Source organism: Perca flavescens, chromosome 21, assembly GCF_004354835.1.
Source record: "Perca flavescens isolate YP-PL-M2 chromosome 21, PFLA_1.0, whole genome shotgun sequence".
Taxonomy (NCBI): domain Eukaryota; kingdom Metazoa; phylum Chordata; class Actinopteri; order Perciformes; family Percidae; genus Perca; species Perca flavescens.
Window position 1 is genome coordinate 7764048 of NC_041351.1, and position 20565 is coordinate 7784612.

At 40.3% G+C, this 20565-nt stretch overlaps 3 protein-coding genes across 7 annotated transcripts in view; 2 read left to right on the forward strand and 1 right to left on the reverse strand.

The window, feature by feature from the left end:
• Positions 1-5226, forward strand: part of tanc2b (tetratricopeptide repeat, ankyrin repeat and coiled-coil containing 2b) — a 156840-nt gene extending 151614 nt beyond the window's left edge. For all 5 annotated transcript variants that reach the window (XM_028567225.1, XM_028567227.1, XM_028567228.1 and 2 more), the window contains 2 exons: positions 121-221; positions 441-5226. In XM_028567225.1, coding sequence (XP_028423026.1) covers positions 121-221; positions 441-2514 — 2175 coding nt within the window. In that variant the 3' untranslated portion in view covers positions 2515-5226. The remainder of the gene's footprint in view (positions 1-120; positions 222-440) is intronic.
• A 65-nt stretch (positions 5227-5291) lies between these two features.
• g6pc3 (glucose-6-phosphatase catalytic subunit 3) lies at positions 5292-9125 on the reverse strand. Its single transcript, XM_028567231.1, has 6 exons — positions 8757-9125; positions 7605-7711; positions 7416-7506; positions 7181-7299; positions 6688-6829; positions 5292-6570 (listed from the first exon to the last, which is right to left on the reverse strand). Exons 1-6 carry the CDS (start codon positions 8972-8974, stop codon positions 6228-6230), a joined length of 1020 nt encoding a protein of 339 aa, XP_028423032.1. The 5' UTR covers positions 8975-9125; the 3' UTR covers positions 5292-6227.
• A 2703-nt stretch (positions 9126-11828) lies between these two features.
• lsm12b (LSM12 homolog b) lies at positions 11829-20489 on the forward strand. Its single transcript, XM_028566887.1, has 5 exons — positions 11829-12037; positions 14359-14492; positions 16550-16659; positions 18805-18931; positions 19875-20489. The coding sequence occupies exons 1-5, from the start codon at positions 11911-11913 to the stop codon at positions 19965-19967; spliced, it is 591 nt and encodes a 196-aa protein (XP_028422688.1). The 5' UTR covers positions 11829-11910; the 3' UTR covers positions 19968-20489.
• The last annotated feature ends 76 nt before the right edge of the window (positions 20490-20565 follow it).

Consider the following 20565-nt stretch of genomic DNA (forward strand, 5'->3'; position numbering starts at 1 on the left):
TTTTGAGACATGTATCGTAATACAGAAGTAAACCAAGCAGTATTAGACATCTGGACATACTGACGATAATGCTATATTTTCCTATGTCTTGACTATTGATATGTGTTGGGTGTTCTCCAGGACTTTGGGATGGCTGAGGAATTTGCTACGAAGGCACTTGAACTGAAACCAAAATCGTATGAGGCATACTATGCCAGAGCACGCGCCAAGCGTAGCAGCAGGTACAATCCTTTCCTTTATACGTCATAGTCAATTAAATATTTGAAATAAAATTATATACATTTAAAATTGTTTCTGCAGCTACTGTACGTTCTTCTCTCACATTTGTGTACATGTGTTGTGACTCCAATATGCTCCTCCATACAGTTTTGGATGTCTCGTCAATTATTAGCGATTTTGGACAAATATAACTTTTCCCCCAAAACTTTTCCTATTTTCAGACAATTTCCTGAAGCCTTAGAGGACCTAAATGAAGCCATAAAGCAGTGCCCCAACAACCGAGAGATTCTGCGGCTGCTCCAGAGGGTGGAGGAGGAATATCACCAGCTCAACCAGGAAGAGCACCAGCAGCAGGACCTGGAGCTGGAGCCTCCTCCCTCCCCTCCTCCTACGCCTCCCCCAGAAGATGAGGAGTCCCTGTCCCTGTCCTTGTCCATGCCTCTTCCTCCTCCCCCAGAGCCCCGTCTGGAAGACATGGAGCCCGTCCAGGACCTGTTTGAGGACGAGGACTACCTGGAGCAGGAGCTGGAGGCCATGTCTGTGGGTCTGCCCCCACCTGAGTCTCACACCAATCCTTCCAGCCTTCCCATCATTCAGAGCCCACCGCTCTCCCCCACACATCCAGATCACATCTACTTAGCTGGAGGTTCGCCCATGGGCCAGCCCTACGAATATCACCCCACCTCCTCCTCCATGTCCTCTCCTACCCGCGGGTCATACCAGCCCACATCGCCCTCCCTCTCCCCGACACATCAGAATCACTACCGACACAGCCCGCCTCATACCTCCCCAGTGCACCAGTCGTCCTACGGCTTCAGCCCGCCTTCTATGGGTGGTGGGGTTCAGGGCATGGATCACCAGAGCCCACCGCCTTCCCCTTTACGTCGGGCTGCTCAATACAGAGCCAGTCCACCAGTAGAGAGTGTTTGTCTATACAGGTCCCAGTCTGGGTCACCTGTGCGGTACCAGACAGAGCAACTCCCCGGCCGACCCAAATCTCCCCTCTCTAAGATGAGCAGCCAGCGTTCATTCCAGCTGAGCTCTCAGCCCTCTCTGGCCTCCCAGCACCACCAAGCCCAAGGCCTTCGTCTTCAGCCTTCTATTGCCCAAATAGTCCGCACAAACCAGCCCAGCAATGTGATGGGCAACAGCATCTACGGTGGCCAAATGGGCCACTCCATGGGTGGTCGCTACCAGGGGGGTTCAGTGGACGTCGAGAGCCGCCTGGTGTACCAGCCCTCCCTGGATGGACGGTCCATGCCCCAGGTCCAGGCCAGCCTCAGTTCTGGGGCCCTCTGTCAGCACGGCGGCCGAGGAGGGGTTATGGAGTCGGGCCTGTTGAAGGATGATCTACCCCAACGCCCCTCCTCGGCCTACCGCGCCAGCAGCGGGGGCCCGGGGGGCATCCGTTACAGCCAGACACCTCAGATAAGCCGTAGCCAGTCAGCCGCCTACTACCCAGTGTCTGAACACATACTGGAGCGAGCCAACGCCATTCCCCCCTGCCAGCTGGGCTCTCCCGAGATCCCCCACATGGTGAGACGCCCCGTCAGTGCCAATACTACTGAGATGAAGCAGCATGTGCCCACACCCAGGCCTCTCATCCATTCTCAGAGCGTAGGCCTTCGATTCTCCCCCTCCAGCAACAACATTTCAACTGGATCCACCTCGAATTTAGCGCCCGGTTTCAGGCCTTCCTCTTCCATTCAGCAGATGGAGATCCCCCTGCAAGCCACATATGAGCGCACTTGTGATGACATGTCTCCCATCTCTCCCTCCCAGGGCGGCGGTGGGCTGTATCCGGGCGAGCCCACCCGCTCTCGGAACACACCCTTCATGGGCATCATAGACAAGACGGCTCGGACTCAGCAGTATCTGCATCAACCCTCGCGGTCCAGGGCAATGACATCCATGGACTCTGCCATCAGCCCCACTTCGCCTGGCCAGCTGGTCCAGCAAGGCTCCACCTACGGTCCCCCCGCCTCACTGGGCAATATCGCCTACTACAACAAGACCAACAATGCCCAGAATGGACACCTGTTGGAGGAGGACTACTACACCCAGACCCAGCCCCCCTCGCTGGGCAAGCTGGCCAACGGCTCCCGCGGCAGTGGAGACATCCTGGAGCGGGTCAGCCAGGTGCCCACCTACCCGGATGTGAAGGTGGCGAGGACTCTGCCCGTGGCACAGGCCTACCAGGACAACATGTACCGCCAGCTCTCGCGTGACTCCCGGACCCAAGGCCCCACCTCCCCCATCAAACCAAAGAGACCATTTGTGGAGTCGAATGTGTGATGGCCTGTCTGTGATTGGGTGGTTGGACTGGGCATGTTAGTGGGAGTGAGAGTGAGAGGAGAAAAATATTTAGCTCAACAGCAGATGCTGCTGACCCTTGTGTATGTGACATGGATGAACTCATCTTTAAGAACTCATCGGAGACCGTCAGAGAGAAAACCACACACTAAGGATATTAGACATTATCTTTAAAACATAACTAACAGTGAGAAGTGATTATTTCATTATCATATTCTGCACACAGGTGGGATAACAGGAGGGTCCTAAGTTCTGATCTCATACTAAATCAAAGACTAGTGCACTTCCAGAATGTTGTGTGGCACAAAGTTCCCACAAGTGAACACAACAGGTGGGGACTGTAGGAGTGAAAGTACTAATCATCGGACTCTACTTGTGGACTTGTATCCATCTTCTGTTCTTTCAAAGTGTGCTCTTAACCAAGGTTGCTAGTAGGCTCTATTCTATGTAATACAATATTATATGTTCAATACTGTACATTGCTCAGAAAATACAAATGGCTCAACAACTCAGTACTTAGAGAAAAATGACAATATTTATAATTAAGTTATATATTGTACATAGGAAGAAAACATAGTTTGCGTTTGAATTGTATTCTGTTAACCCTGCCTTTGTGTCCCACTGCTAGTCATATGGATGTGGAAAATCGACCAGGGTAAGGAATGAGGGACATTGACCAACTTTGAATGATATAATTACCTCTATTGTGTCAAAATAAAAAAAGATTTTGTCATGGTTTAATGAAAGAAAATGCTTTCTATGCTGCAATGTGTCCTCAATGATCTGAAAGCTGAAACTAACAAGTATTTTCTTTATCGGTTCATCTGCAGATTATTATTTTTTTCTGTAAAATGTCTGAAAATAGTAACATATGCACAGTATAATCTAACAAGACGTCTTCAAATGTCGTGTTTTGTCCGACCAACATTCCAAAACCCCAAAATACTCCATTTACAATGACATAAACACAGAGAAAAGCAGCTAATCCTTACATTAAGAAGCTAGAACAATGACATGTTTGGCCTATTCATTTCCTGTCAATCAAATAGTATCTCAAAATTTTTTGCATCATTTTTTCAGTCATTTTACCTAATTTCTGACGTTCAGATAGAAATTATTACTTTTCTATATTCCTTTTTAGTATCATTACTGTATTACAGACCTCGTTATATACCTTGCTGTCAAGGCTGCGATCTCAAGAGTTTTCTTGACATATTGGACCGCTTTGCATACCAATCATCTGCTTATATAAACAGGCAAAGCATCAGTTGCTTTCGTTTTGTACAAGCTCATATGATGTTTTTGCAGAATTCATAAAACTTTTTTAAATTGGCCTTGAGTGCAATAAATTAGTTTCTAGTTTTAATATTTGGTTACAGGAATTTCAAATCAATGAATGATGCGGGTCAAATGATGAATAGAAAAACCTGTGGTAGGTGATTTTGTCATGTGGCACATTAAAGTTCGTCTTTGTCCCTCGTCCGTAGGTAATTGCGCTGTGTGTTCCTAAGAGAGAGAGTACAGTACATATGCTAGTGATGGGTTACAATGGATAGTGCTCAGCGATTAAAAGCAAGCAAATGCATACAGGACCACTGTTACAGACATTTCCCTTTCTCCTGCATTAGTTTGTGTCGTTTCTTTTTACCCACAATGCATTTTTATTCCGTCACTTCTGCACTAAAAATGCCTGTTAAGTTCTTAACTAAGGGTGCACTTTATGTATTTTACTTACTTTGTTGTTAAGATTGTTGCATTTAGAAAAAGTGGTTGTGTGATCAGGAAGACCTCTGACCAGTGATACCAGACTATCATAGACTCTATTATTATTATATGATTTACAAAGCAGTGATGAATGACAATATGAAGAGCAAACAATGTTTTTAAACTGGTGAAGTTGTAAAGACTTTCTAGCACAAGTTGTATGTACTGACTCAGATATTCCACTCGGTCCAGCTCGGGTTTGTAAGTGAAGCAAGTCTGTTTCAAATCTTATTTAAGTATTTCCACATCATAAACAAAATCTCTGTATCTCTTAATTAGCCAGTCTAATCCACTGGTCTTGCACACATCTTGAAATTAAGTCGAATCCACTGCAACAAAACAAAAAAGTATGACTCCATATTTGGAGTTTGGGTGATTGAGAAAGTGGAATAATGAGAATATGGAGTTATTTGTATATGTGGGAAAAGTTATAGACCATTTGTCTGTAACATTTTATTTTGGTTTCTCTGATAAAGAATATCTAAAGAGACATTCTCAGTTTCACCTGCTACCAGAGAGATGCCCTTCTTATCTTTGCAGAAATGAAGGTATAACCTGTATTATACTTAATTTAAGAAGACTTCTAAGTTGAGGATATTTGAGGGTGTATGGTTTCAAGCTGTCTATGTATATTAGTTTGCTGTAAATAGTCTGATGCATGTTCTATTCTTTCAATGAGCTCAAGCTGAAACAGAAACATGTATAGCAGTGTTCTGACTCTGGTGTGTGATATAACGTTTGGATCAAGATAAGGAGACTGCTATCCCTGAACTATCCTTATCATTTTCCTTCAACCTCACCAGACAAAAAGCAAAAGGTTCTTTTATTTTATTTTAATGTATTTGCTTGCTGAGCAGAGTTCTCTTGTCTGTAAATGTGAGCTTTCAGATCGCTGTGATAAAAAGTTTAATTAAAAACAATAAAAAAGAATGTGTTTTTATCTCATGATAACTGATTGTAATCTGTACAGTTAAACCTATGTATTGGAGAAAAAAAAGAACATATTTATAAATGGTTACCAACTGAAACACACCCTGCATGTCAGTCATTTATTTTACTGAAGATTTGAGTAGAACATACACATGTAATTTGGATGATTTTGGTCCACAAAACAAAACACCAGTGTGTCGACAGAGTAACACTAATACAATATACAATATAATATAATCTTTTCTATATATATATATAAAGACCTTTCTTGGGTAACATAAACATCAACTATGAAGTTCTTGCAGACAAGAACATCGTAGCGATCGTAGGATCAAAAACTCTTGTCTTCACCACTTGTACTCACTTTAACAATATTTTGGTCCTCAGACCTTTATTAAGTAAATCTCTTATTTCTTTTTTTATCTGATTTACACAATCTTTTACCTGATGGTAAGGTCTGAGGGCTGAAACATTGTCGATAAAGTGAGTACAAATGATCGAAAAGATGTTTTCTCCAAAGCCTTTCTCCGCTAACATTCAGAAGCTAGACCCTGCCCAATGGGGTTTTCAAGAGCAGAACAACTCACGATTTCCCCAAAAATATTATAGTATTAACACTTTATTATTATTATTGCTGTATATAGATTTACTGCAAATGTGCGGTAAAATAAAATCTGATGCACAATCACGGAAGGCTTGTATCATATGGACGCGCCGACAGTTTTGTTTTCATTACTTTGAATTCCTCATGGGGGCAACAGAAACTACGCACTATAGCTTTAAGGACCATGTAATCGTTTAAGACACATTACATCACTGACTGAAGACTCCTGCCAGTTGAATTGTAAGAGAACAAAAACAAATGTTGAGTAACTACCTACAGCTTTTACACACTCATGAAATACAATAAAATAGACATTTAAAGTGCCCAGAAACTCAGGAGGAAGCTATAGTCTTTGGAGATGTGAAAGACACCTTTAACATTGAGGGGAAAATAGTTTCTAGTCCTTCTTCTTTTTGTGTGTGAACAGGTAAACCAGTCCAGGCACAAGCACCATGACAATCTGAGGTACTATGATAAATTTGATAAAGAACAGGCCATAGAAGAGTCCTTGTGGTCGGACCGGGAGCGGCAGACGGTTGACGTGGTACAGTCCCATGGACGAAATGGCCAGAGACAAAGCCCGTGGAGCCCAAGGCAGAGAATATCCGCCAGGCTTCCAGTACTGGGCCAGCCCCAAACCCAGAAGGGCCCCGCAGTCTCGAGTCAGAGATGAGAATGGGACTGTATCCAAACGAATCCACTCTGCACGGCTGCACCATTTCTTAGCCAACGTAATAGACCTGTGGAATAGATAGAATATGTCCAGTCTAGGAAAGAAAGATTAACTTCACCTCACAGAGCTTATTACACACTGAACAGACTCGCCAATACACATAAATGTAATAAAAAAGACTAACCAGGACAGGTCGATTCCCAGCTGCTGCAGTCCAGCATGCAGCATCAGAGTACCGAGCAGCAGACCGATGCTGAAGCTAAAGAAGAACAGCAGGGGGCGTCCTTCTGGTACTCTGCGGCTCAGAACAATCCCCAGAATGAAACCTGACAAAAGAAAGTCAATCAGTTCAAATTTGCAATGAAATATATACTGTATTGCTTAACCTCTGGGGTAGCAAAAGGTAGAAAATAAATACTATGACATTTTTTTACTAACACAATATATTCTGTGACACAATATACATTTTTCTATACCGTTTATACGGTAGTTAACATCTCGGAGTGTATTAGGCTACAGTGGAAATTGTTGCAAATCAATTAACTAGAGTTTTTATAGTAATTTTGAATGAATATGATTCATTTATGTAAAATGATATCTACAGAGATAGAGGATTAAATCCATATAGCCTACCCACACTCCATGTTTTAGCTTGTGCACGAAACTGTAGGTCAGACCTGTAATGGAGCCAGCGATGACCTGGTGAGGGAAGTGGGCGAGGATAAAGATCCTGGAGATCCCAACTGCCACCAGCATCACCACATAGAGCAGGTAGGGAGCAGCTGATAACACCACACTGGAGCCACAGAGAAAGAGATATTCATTCAAAAATAGCTCCGATATCCTTCAATTTCTGTAGCCGTGCATTTTCAAAGCCAAAACAGCATATTTGTTTATTTCAAATGGGCATACCTGTGAGTGCGTAAGTACAGAGATGACCCCAATGAGGACACCACGACCCACCAGACTGCTGCCGTCACCATCGCATGTCCCGATGGACTCCCTGAGAGACGGACGTTAGCTTTACAGCTGACTGTGCAATGAATTAAGTGTACTGCCTATGACTGATGCATGTTATAATGTTCTTTGAGGACTTCTCACCTGGGCCGGTTTCACAGGTGGAGGAAAACTGGTGCACGTTGGGTTGCTTGTTGACGAACAGACCTGATTCACCTATCCACCAGAAAGGCCTTTCTCCAAACAGCATCCTGGGAAATGTACATTTATGTATTGGTCATAAATGTACATGGTGTTACCTACTGTACCAGAGTGTGTAACAGCATGACTTTAGGTAGCGTTTATACTCTGGATATTAAATCTACTTCTGTTTGTCCTAACATTGTTTGTGCAACAATCATTTAATACTCATTTCCCTTTCAGTTTCTACTGCCCTATTTACCTTTATCCCATATTTCCTACCAATATTTTATAATTTGATGGTGTATAAAACATGATTTCTAAAATATTATCCTCACAATTCTTAATTCTCTTTTAGCCAATTTATCAGCAACATTGTTTTCATCTACTGCCATTTGTGCTGGTTGTATTCAACAAAATATACATCTATTCACAGTTTTAGAAGAATAAGGTTTCCCAAACTGTTTTCAGAACTGTGCATTTCAGCTGTGACATTTTAGTTTTATTCTAATATTCTGAACCTTGTCTATCCATTATAGACTAATGTGTGGTGTGGGGGTGTGTGTGTGTGTGTGTGTGTGTGTGTGTGTGTGTGTGTGTGTGTGTGTGTTTGCAGATAATCTACTGGATTTTTTTTTAGGGTTTTAACAATGCGTAATACATTAACTATTTGGTAAACATCTGTAAATAATTATCATAGCTATGCTTAATATGCTGTTGTCATAAGTAACCAGTGTTATCAATATTTAATTTAATTTTACCCCTGAGAAAATCAAAGACCACTGCTAATAACCTTATATATATGTCAATGCTAATAACGACCGTTACTAGACTAGTCCTTTATATAAAAGGTTCCGCTTTTATCGGTTTCACCTCGGACAGTACACACGGTGGGACTGCATTTCCTAAACATGAAGTTGCAACGTCAACAGAATAAAATATGAATTTATTTCTGACTTCATTGTTGGGAATAAAATATGAAAAATAAAAGACTACAGTTGTCGTTGTCGAATGCCAACAGAACACTTTAGCTTCGTGCTAACATGTTAGAGATAACTAAAAGCTACACATTAAAAATAATGTTTAAAACATGCTGGCTGCTTCTTTTAGCCTTACCATTTAAACACCAAGTTTAACCACTCCGATATAGCTGCTACCCAAAGCACCGCCACTCCAGCTCGTTTGCTGATGAAATACGTGAAAGGAAAGACGAGCAGGAAAGCTGCTTTGGGGTCTCCAATGTGAGTGATAACTAGCCACATTTTTTCTTGACTTATCGTCCTCTGCTGGAGACTTTCAGCCATCCAGATGCCTTGGGTGTAAACGGCCTCCATGACTGTGTCCTCTCCCAATACTAAAACGTTACTTGGATGTGGATGCAAAAATTAAACTGCAATCTGATTACAGAGTAAAAGAGAATCTTTGCTGATTATTTTGTAATTCAGGAAGTGCTGCAGCATGCAGTATGGAAGCATATTTCCGCCAATGTGATGAAAAAAGAAGATCTGGTAAATAATTATAATGAGAAACTTTGTCAAAATAAGGAGTTAACATTTATCTCAAAATAATGACTTAGTATGTAAAAATAATGGCAGTATATTTTGAGACAGCTTCTCTTACAAGTCATTATTTTGAGATACTAAGTTTATGTTGGCGTCTTTTTTGACAAGAAAAAGTTGACTAGGGCGCTTTTGTAATAAAGAAAAAAGCTGGCAGTGTTTTGGTTCCAAAAAGCAGCCGAGAGCGTCTTTTGTTGCTACTGCTAGAGTAGGCTATGCAAGAGCGCTATGTGGAGCGGTGTTAATGCTAACGTTAGATAAAACAAAACGGTGAAGCAAGCTAGAGAAGGAAAAGAGAGAGGTAGCAGTTCTACTAGCATTAGATAAAACAAAGTGAGTTCCCCCAACTGTCGTTCCCTGTACAGGGAGCACCCGGTGAAGGTCATATCATATAGGCCTAACTCGCTGTGCGCCGACTCCATTTTTTTATGTCATGAAAACAACAGGTCTCGCTACTCCGCTTGTGATTGGTCGGCTGTCAAGAACGTGCTTGACGTTGGGCATTTTTTTCAGAAAAGTTGAACAACTGCAGAAAAAAAACGTTGGCGTTTAAAAAAGCACTCCGGACTTTTTTGAAAACGTTTATTCCATAGGATTATAATATAAAATAGATGCTGGCAGGTTAAAAAAGACATCAAGTGAACATAGCCTAAGTCATTTTTTTTTGTTTTGAAATAAGTCATTATTTTGAGTTACTATCTCATATATTTATGTTTGTCATAACTACTTTTACAGGCTCTTTTTTTTTTTTCATCACATTTGCAGGAAGGGGCTTCCATACTGCTAGCAGTACCGTCAGATCTCCGGTAGGCCACTTTTGTTTTTCTAGGATGGCGAAGGCATGGCGAAGGCATGACCCTCCCTACTCTTCCTACTCTTCCTCTGATTGGCTAGTACTCGTTGCCTTCTCTGGTTGGGTTGGTTAGGTCTAGGAAAGAGGAGTGGTTAGGGTTAGCTGGCAAAAAAAATGCTACCTTCTTTAACTGTCTATGGACTCTGGTAGGGAGAGTACTTTGAATGGAGAGCGGTTGAATTAATGGGAAACAAAGCCACGACTTTGTACTTCGATGAGTGGAATTATAGGCTATTTGCCATTTAATATACAATTAAAACATTTAGTAGACAATATATAAAGCATGATGTTAAATAGATTAAATAGTAAATATAGTTTCTCGTATTAGAATAAATGACCATAACCTGATATACTTTTTTTTAAACTTCATTTAAAAACAGTATGAAAGCTACACACACAAAAAAAACTATATGCATACACAAATAATATATATATATATATATATATAGTTGTTGTTTTCCCTTAAGGTATCTTAGTGTTAAAATATTGATGCAGTTCTTGCTAAAAAAAAAAAGTCCAAAAGTTTGGTTTGAAGTCCATCCATTACTTCTTGTGAATGTGGAGTTGCCCAAATAATACAATTAGATTAGAATGTCCTGTAATTGAATTGTTTGCCCAGTTTTCCTTCCTGTACGATGTTGAACATCAACCCAACATATTCTGGCATGCATACAGTGATAAAATAAATGTCATATTGTTTCTTCTTCTAGTTCACAGAAAGTGCAATAATATTCAATATCAAGTCTAAATCTCTTTAATGTTTTTTTTGCTGAATATATTTTATGCAAGATTTTCAACGAAACCTCTTTAACTTTGTTATATTAAGACAGAATGTGTCTCCAACTAGCCACATTTCCTGCTAATTCATTCTCCATAAAGCGAAGCCCAAAATAATCTTCTTGGGGGCAGAGTTTCAGCTTGTATAATTCCTGATGTTTGAGCATTTATTCTTGGTAATGTCATCTCCTCCTAGGAATATGCCTATACCACTATTAAATAGATTATTTGATTACTAAACCTCTAGAAAGCTGCAGCAGATTAAAGTGGCTATATGTAACTTTCAGTTTGTGTTGATTCTAGTGCTCGCTTTGGACAAAAGCGGTAGTGTTTTTACAACACCTGCTGTTGTAAAGGCCTTTTCTTTACGGTGCTGTGTTTGCCCACTGTAGATTACTGAGTTAGTGTTACCAGGAGGTCATATAGTTGCGATGAATGTTTTGCTCAGACAGAGAATTATTCATTTACAATAAGAGAATATATTACAGATGCATCGTTGCATTTCTCAAGTGTTGCATAGCGCATTTCATGAAGCAAGGACTCTTTACAGGGGGACAAAACAAATCAGACCGTGCAAAGGCATTGATAAAAACTATATAAAAAAGCTGTTACAAGTCATTTATGATCATCAGATGAAAAATCACACAGTTTCAGAAACATTTAAAAGTTTATATATATATATATATATAGTTACTTTAAATAGTAAATATAATTTATCGTTTTTATTGTTGTTTTTTTCAAATTATTTATTACAAAACAAATGCAATGAAAAATAACAACAGACCTAGGACGATAAATTATTTCAAGAAGAAAAATAATAAATAAAAAAAGAAGGAAAAAAAGTGTGATTCAGAAGGCAATTCAATTTATTTTTATTTATTTATTTGTTTACATGTAATCAAGAATCTTTAAGGCTTTGGGGTTTGTAGATTTTTGAATAGTAGGCCATATATATAATAATATAATTCGTCGTAGAATAAATTACCATCACGCGACGTACTTCGACACGCCCAGGTTTTGTCTCCATACGACATCACGTCGTTTTACGTAAGGCAGGCGCTCCGGTTTCCTGGCGGAGAAGATGGCGGCTCCTGGACCGGGGGAGTATTTCAGCGTCGGGAGCCATGTCTCTTGCCTCACCTGCTTGGGCCAACGTCTACAAGGAGAGGTGGTCGCGTTTGACTACCAGTCCAAGATGTTAACTCTGAGTATCCTTTGTTTGTTTCGAACTGCGGACGGCTTGCTGGCCTGCCTGGCTGCAAGGGCCTGTAGGGTAACCGAAAATATGTCAAATAGTGATCCGCGCAGGCGTAATTGGTAGTAGCTGAGTTACACATCTTTGTCCGTTTTAAATACTTTAATTCGCAATGTAGTTACCCATCCATCTCCTATCTGTTGAAGACGTTATAGATGTTGCCGGCTCATTTAACGGCTTCACGTTATCTGTTAAGAAGAGCATGTGTTTTGAATCCACTCATTGTATTGCCAGACCTCAACATGGATCACTATCTGGCAACGAATCCTAGTAAGGCATCATGGCTGTGTGCTCTCAACAGGCACAAACCGTTGCTAGTTAGCAAGCTAACTGACATTCAGCGAATCCCGCTCTTTACTCGAGTACACAGATTCACTTTACATATTTTATGGTGCCGTTGTTCGGAGATGCTAACGCTTTATTTCTAAAAGCTGGTGATGAATGGACACCGAGTTCCCTTCTACGCTAACGTTACAATGAAGTTGCTGTTAGCTCGGCTAACATGCTAACTGTCGGTCAACCCCACACTGCCACTACTAGCTCAATTAACGGTATTAGCATTCCCGAGCTTATCAGCTGGGCTTCCCCCAAAGTCTAAATGGATTCTGGTGACATTGTATTTGTTGGGTGATTATGGTCAGAATTATGTTACGATTCGGTTTCATTTCAACAAAATTCAAGTGGCTCAGGCATCATGAGTTCATTACAACCAACGTTAGCTTGCTGATGAACATGTCTGACGTTACACCCATTCATGGGTGTTGGTATAGATGGATAGATAAAATTTAGATGGCTACTTTTTACATATACGGTAGATACTTAACTCATCCCCAGGGGGAAATCCACGTGTCACAGCAGCAGTACACGAATGAAAATCACTAAACAAAGAATAGTGCAGGGAGTCGATCAAAAACACAAGTTCTAATATAATCGTTGAAAGTATGCCCTTTTAAACGTACATGCATATAGTGTGCAAAATGTGGGTTATTATTAATTTTATGTACAAAACAAATGTATATTTCACTCTGCCAAAGTTGCAGTGTGAATGTAAAGAATAGAAACGTGAGTCTAGTTTAAGTTAGTGAGTCCAGAGGGACCTCAGCAGCCTCCCAGTCCGCTGATGTCCATTCTGCGAAAGAGTGGGGATGAATTAAAGTTTGATGGCCCCCTGTATGAACGACCTCCGGGGGAACACCTTGGGGGTATGAGTCTTTGGCTGAAGGCGGGTATGTGTAAAATACACATTTTTTTTCCGTGGCATGCTGGACCAACCCATTACAGGAAGTCTATGAAACCTATAATCAAAAATAGTCATGTCTTTGTGTTACTTATGGATGGAATTATAATAAATTATTCCCCTTTTTGCTGGGGACTCCCTGGAACCCTCTCAAAAACTGAATTGACATTAGTCAAATTAATCCGTGAAGCCATCTGAGTCAGACAGTGCGCTAGAAAAGCCTGGGCATTTACATGAAACTTTCTTTTACAGGGCATAGATTTAATGGAAGGATGTACGGATCAGAATTAAATGAAGATCAGTCTAAATTTTAACACTTAGGTCGAACTTTAAGTTCATGCGGTCACTCTCATAACCGGTTAAATTCTCTCGTAGCTTGTGTGTGTGCTTGTTGTATTAGATTAAACTAATACTCGATCAGACTAAAATATGGGGAAAGCCTGTCGTGCATCTGAATCACGCTGACCAAGTCTTATAAGCCGTTCCTGTATCGCTGATATGACAGGGCAAGTGGGGTCGATGCCTTAAGGACCTGTTTTTGTATACAAGTTCAGAATGTTGCTGTTCACTCAAACATTTTATTCTGGGAAAATGAAGGACTTAAATCCATCCGACTGCAAACCAGTGCGCCTATAGATCAAGATGCCATGGCTGAGTTAATTAATAGGGCATTTTCTAAGATAAGTCAAGCTGCCATTGGGTTATTAACATAACAGACAAGTTCATGTTTGGGGCTTCAGCAAAGAAAGTCATTCATAATCCCAAAGTTAACCCTTGCTTTGCTGCTGTATGTGTGTGCATATGCTGTACTCAATGTTAATGCGTTTCTAACAATTCTTCATTCATCTATGATTACTATAGGTGGCAGCACTGCATTTCCCTCTGTAACTGGCACTACCGCTCACTGTCAGTGTTAGTCAGTCAGTGTTCTCTGTATCATAAGCTCCTCTGTGCAGCCAGGTTCATGAGGGGTCAGATTCAAATAGTCATTTTGTATTGTGATGAAGTTGTGTGCCTTGACTTTAGCTTTTTCAAAGAATGTGCTTCCTCCAGCGGTAAGCCAAACCTCAATGACGTCATCCTGATCAACTTAGCCTATGTTTCTGATGTGGACATAATTAATGACCGCACTGAGACTCCACCCCCACTAGCATCACTGAATGTTAGCAAGGTTAGTCTTTTGTCCTTTTTACATGTGTTTGTGTGTGCCTCCATTGACGATGTGTGTGATGAACTAATTTCTCAGCCAGATAATTCAAAAGTTATTAACTCTTAAGTGAATGTGAGGTTAAACTTAAACGCATGCAACTGTAAGCTCATCATTTAGTCTGAGCTGTGAGTGACTTAATTCAGGGGCTGGATCCCCCAAAAGATGTGGCCCACGAAGGCTGGTCAATTACAGGATCTGTAGGCCTCTTCTCCAAATGGTGCATTCAGGTGGATTTTATTTTTTCAACATTGAAGTAAATTAATTTCCAAGTGTGTCACTAGCAGTTTTCTAAAATGGCAAGCAAAGTCAGGTTGTGATTTGTAGGGCTGCCACATCTTAGTCAATTAGTCGACTAATCGATAGTTTTGGTCTTAGTCGACTAAGATTTCTTTAGTTGAGTAATTAAGCATGAATAAGCATAAAAAAATGACTTATTTCCAAGAAACTTATGAGCACATTTCTGGTAAACACAAGATTTAAAGTGGTGCTTTTGCAGGATTAATTGTGGAGAAACTCAGTTTTACAGATGGTTAATTAACTACATTTATATTGTGCTTTTCTAGTCTTAACCACCTCTCAAAGCGCACAGCTCTGTCAATTAAATCAACTAATCGATTAGTCGACAAAATCATATAATTGTTAGTCGACTAAGAATTTCTTTAGTCGAGGACAGCCCTAGTAATTTGACACCTCAGCGCATGGACAACTTCCATTTCAATCATCAGGCTATTAATTGGTCTAGTTAAGTAGGAAGTACTGTATATGGTAAATATGATAGATTTATTTGACAATCATAAAATATACGTAATAGAGCCCGATATTATTGGCCGATATTAGGCATTTTCCAAACTATCGATATTTGCATTTATAATGGCCGATGAATATTTTAAAAAAATGTTAGTGTGAGTGTTGGCGTTGCATAGTTTGTCCACCAGACGGCGCTCTACAACGTCCCTGTTGGCAACACTTGTGTTTAACCCTTTAAGTTTCATATCTTAAGTTGGTATTTTTATACATTTTATTTATCAGAACTTTGATTTATTTCGATGTTCCTCTGTTCTGTTGGGACAATGACACAAACTAGTTTATTTTTAAACTGCATTATCATTTTAGTGAGGACTCTTAAATAACTACAAATAAGTAATGTTAGGGAAATCTGTTTTTGTTAAGTGTTTCTGGATTTAAAAAATATATATCGGCCGGAATATAGGATTTTTAAATCACCAAATATTTGAATCGATATCGGCCTTAAAAATCCTTTATCGGTCAGTCTCTAATACTTAATACTGCTCTACCTGAAGACGGGTATCACACATGCGTCTACAAATTGTTGAGGATTTAATTACACACAGGCTTATTTCCATTGTGATCCTCGACCTGGTAAATATGATGCAGTCACTTATCCTGACTTCATGAATTCTCAAGGGTCAGTGAATGTGCCATAAAGTACCTGCCACAATGGATTCTGGTATGAGGCATGTAAAGTACTTGCCGTTTACTGCTTTGTCGGCTTGTGATGACCTATTTGGTCTAGAAATGTGGAACTACTGAGGATCCAGCCACTGAATTGGGACAATAGAAAAAAAAACCTTACTATAGATGGATAATTCTTTTTATATTGCTCAAATAAACATGTTTGCGTGTAAATCACGCCCTGTGGCTAACTGGTGGACAGTGGCCTATTCAGGGTGTTCCTTTCCGTTAAAGCTTGGATAAGCTCTACACTCACAATTTCAACAATTGTTTAAAGTAATTATATTGTTGAGCCAATGGGAGAGATCACTTTGGTTTGGCAGTTATGTATGCAAATTACATTTAGAAAAATGTAATCTAGAGTCTCTACTGAGGAGCAAAAGGTTGCGTGCAAGATTTCCTTGAGTCATGAACCAAAACGCAGAAGACGAAAGTTGAAGCTGTCCTATTCTTATTGCAATAAAATAGATCGCTTTTCCTAGTTCAAAGCTATCAAATAATGATCAATGTTAAGAATGCGTTTTGTTCTGTTTGACTCTTCACAGCTTGCCAATCGAGCACGGACAGAAAAGGAAGACAAGCTGTCCCAAGCCTATGCAATCAGTGCTGGGGTTTCTGTGGAGGGCCAACAGCTATTCCAGACTATTCACAAAACGTAAGAACTTCATACTATTGATCAGTCGCTGATCTGATCAGCAGGGTCAGCCCTGCTCAATGTTCTACAGTGAAGATCAAAAAGCATCAGAACTTGTTCAGGCAATTATAAGTGAGTGTATAGTTAAGATGAAAGATGCTATCTGTTATTGGCTTACCTCACCTTTTTAAAGGTCTTGACGAGCCGATCCGTAACAACCCGTGGTAACCTACCACACCCCGACATGCATAGATTTAATTTCTGCTCTTAAAAGGACCAGAGGGTTTAAAAAAAAAAACACACATTTTATTCCTGCGGTGATTATGGTGATCAGAGCTGATCACGAGCAGCACAGCAACAGAGCGGGACCCCACCCCATTAGACTGTCAATAATATGAACACGGGTTAGACTCGTGTTCAGAGCTGGGTCTTGTCCATGAGGAACCAAGTGGGCTTGTGAGGACCTCTACCTCAGCTAGCAGTGTCTTGTCAGCCCAAGACTACAACAAAGTCCAAACAGAAATAATTCAAAAGATTTGTGGACAATTCTTTTAAAACAAAACCAACAACTCAACAGAAACATTCTGCTAAATTTAAAAAGTCAAAGTAGTCATGTTTATTAAATGTATTGTATGGGGGAAGGGGAGAAGTCTTGTCTACATTCCCCAATATTTGACAGAACAAACTGTGCTTATTCTCAGGCAGATTTGTGTCTGCTAATATTTGTTCTACTCACTGACTGACTTGACTTACTTACTTTTACCTCACCTCTCCATCTTAAATATCCCCCCTCTTCCTGGATGAGTATTTTACTACATTAGTCAGTTTTTTTTAGGGTGTATTGTGTGCTGGATGTAATGAGTAAGCATGTCTTGTGTGTTGCGTTTGAAACAAGACTATTTTACTCACCTGATTTGTAGCTCTGTCAATCGAGCTAGAAAGTCATATTTAACACCTTTTTTCCATAAACGGAATGAATGTTGTTAGTCGCTCTTAATGTTCAATCGGGTGTTTGCTTTTAAAAATCACACAATGTCTTGTTTTATTGCATGATATAGACGTAAACTATCCAAACTTTTCTTGTGATGGCTGAATCACGTCTTTAGGCCGTTTTTACAGTAGCCGAGCTTGACGTAGATCTCGCTGGCGCGGCAGCATTTTGAGTGCGCTACCAGAGGGCGCGCACCGCTCTATTTTTATTTTTTTTCAGGGGCGTGCGACAAAGCGGAAACCGGAAGCATGGACTAGCTTGAGAGCAACCGGATGTCAGGACTCTCGGAGTGACTGCAAGTCTCTCTTGTAAACTTACTGGGTTAAGAGGAGTTCTTTTATGGTGAATAAAAGGCTTGATCCGACCAAGTAGATCATTGAATCAAATCGAAGCATTGAAGTCAATACTGCTGCCAGTTGCCGTGGTTTTCTTCTTCTAGTCCGTAGATATAGCAAAGTCGGTAGCCTTTCCTCATTAGCGCCACCTCTGTTCAGGAGAAGACTGCAACTAGTGTCGCGAACACCACGCGCAAGTATAAACCGTTAAGGCGCTCTCATGACGTCACACTGGCGCTCGGCTGCGGCGAGTATACCCCACGTTTAAATCATCTTATGACGAGTTCACTAACAGATTATTGAGAGACAATAAAACATGAGTAATTTCTTTCAGGTGTCCTATGGGTGTCTGAAAAAGTTAAACGTACTTTTGGGCAAATTCACATTTCGTTATGTGACGTGTTTGGTATCAGATTTTGGTCTCAGATATCTGATCCGACCCTATTTTATCCCCGTATCAGACACCTGTATGGGTGTTTCCCTACTTTGTGGGACAGATGCAACTTCAGTAAGTGGTCACTCGTGATTAAATCAATCTTAAATCCTTTTTGGTGTTCCAGGTATCTTACATTTGTGGAAGATTAAGAGTCCAAAGTTTTGGAATCAGTATTAAATTTTATTTTTGTCAGTGACCCTTTTGCTAAATATAAAGCTTGTCTATTAGCTTAATGTATTTTCACTTTACCCCTCATGACAAATATCCTAATCGCTTAACAATTTCAAATCGAGAAACGCAAGGAAAAACCTGTATGAAAATAATTCCCTGTCATGTTGCATTGTTTGCTTCTTCAACAACAAATTTTCAGCCACAGATGCAATGATTTTTACTTTTCTTTGCAGCATCAAAGACTGTAAATGGCAGGAGAAGAACATTATTGTGATGGACGACGTTGTAATCTCGCCACCTTACCAGGTTGAGAACTGCAAAGGCAAAGAGGGAAGCGCTTTAAGTCATGTACGCAAAATAGTAAGTATGCTTTTGTATTTATACAATATTTTACCAACAATACACAACTCCAGGGCTGCAACTAATGATACTTTTTTATTATGGATTAGTTTGCAGATTATTTTCTTGATTAATCATCTATGAAATGCCCATCACAATTTCTCAGAGCCCAAGGTGACTTTTTTAAATTGCTTTTTTGTACAATTAAGTCCAAAAGATAATAATTTTAATGTCGTATATGATAAAGAAAAGCAGCAAATCCTCATATTTGGGAACCCAGAACCAGCAAATGTTTGGCATTTTTGCTTGGAAAATGAATGAAACGGTCAAAATATTGTCCAATTAATTTTCTGATGATTAACTACTGAAATAATGGACTAATTGTTTTAGCTGTAAGTATGTCACAGCTACTGTTTCACATAGGTTTGTAAAAGAAAATGTGGAAGACTCTTTGAGACAGTGTCGCCACTTAAACAGATGTTGTCCCTGCCAACACTTAAAACCTGTGACAACGTAAGCAAATGCTGCTGTTTGACCATCAGCTGGTGGAGATTATACGTCTTACCTGTCGGTGCTGAAATTGATGGACACACCCATTCTAATTTTGGAAAGTTGTAGGGAGAGGGGTTCAGATGCTGTTAACAATCCGACAAAACTTGGGTTGGGACATACTGACACCATAGGAAGTTCCATTAATACCCACCGTGAATTATTTAAAGAAAAGTCTGTTTATGTATTTGCAGTTTTCTGCAGTATCCCAGCTAGCGCCTGCATAACTTTGTATATAGCGTTTTGATTTGTGAGTATTTTGAGACAAGGTTTGTAAAACTTTATAGCCTGCTTCACTGCGTTGCTCTGTGTACATTGTACACTGTACAATGACAGCATGAGACGTAGGTTTTTCGGGTTGACTTTTCACAGAATTGGTGCCCGTTTTTTAAAAGTTGTGGTTTCATTCTTGCAGGTTGAGAAACATTTTAGAGACGTGGAAAGTCAGAAGTCCATGCAACGTTCACAAGCACAGCAAACACAGAAGGACTCCACTTTATCTTCTTGAGTTGGCAGTGTGGGTCAGCCGGGGAAGTTGTCGCGGGTGGTTTTGTTCCCACTGCCAGACAAAGTCGGCATTCCTTGTCCTCAGTCTGAGACCACAAGGAGCAGCGCTGAGGGCCCTGGATCCAGAAGATCAAAATACCATTAAATGAAAAAGACAAAAAAGAGAGAGGAAAGATTAAATCTTAAATTAGACTTTATAAAGAATAATTTAAACATGAACCATAAAGCAACCATAGTTTCCTTAACTAACTTGTCTCATTCTGCCCCTACTCCCCCCCCCCTCCCTATCCCTGAATCCTTTTCTTTTTCTGCCCTCCTTCCTTTGCCTTCATTTCCATTTCAAAAAGAGAAAACTAGAGCAGTCAGAAAGGCTTGTTAGCTTTATTTTCTGTCATTGTTTCCTTTTTTGCTGTATCCATGTTCTACTGTCTGTATTTTCTGTATTTTAAACAAAATGTGACTTAAAATGCCACACTTTAAAGGACATTTTCTAAAATAAAAGTAACGAAAATTCTGACTGTAATTTTCAACAACTTTTTGAAGGACTCATGAAGAATTGTTCAATTAACATACTCTGAAAATAATCAACTGTGGGGCAT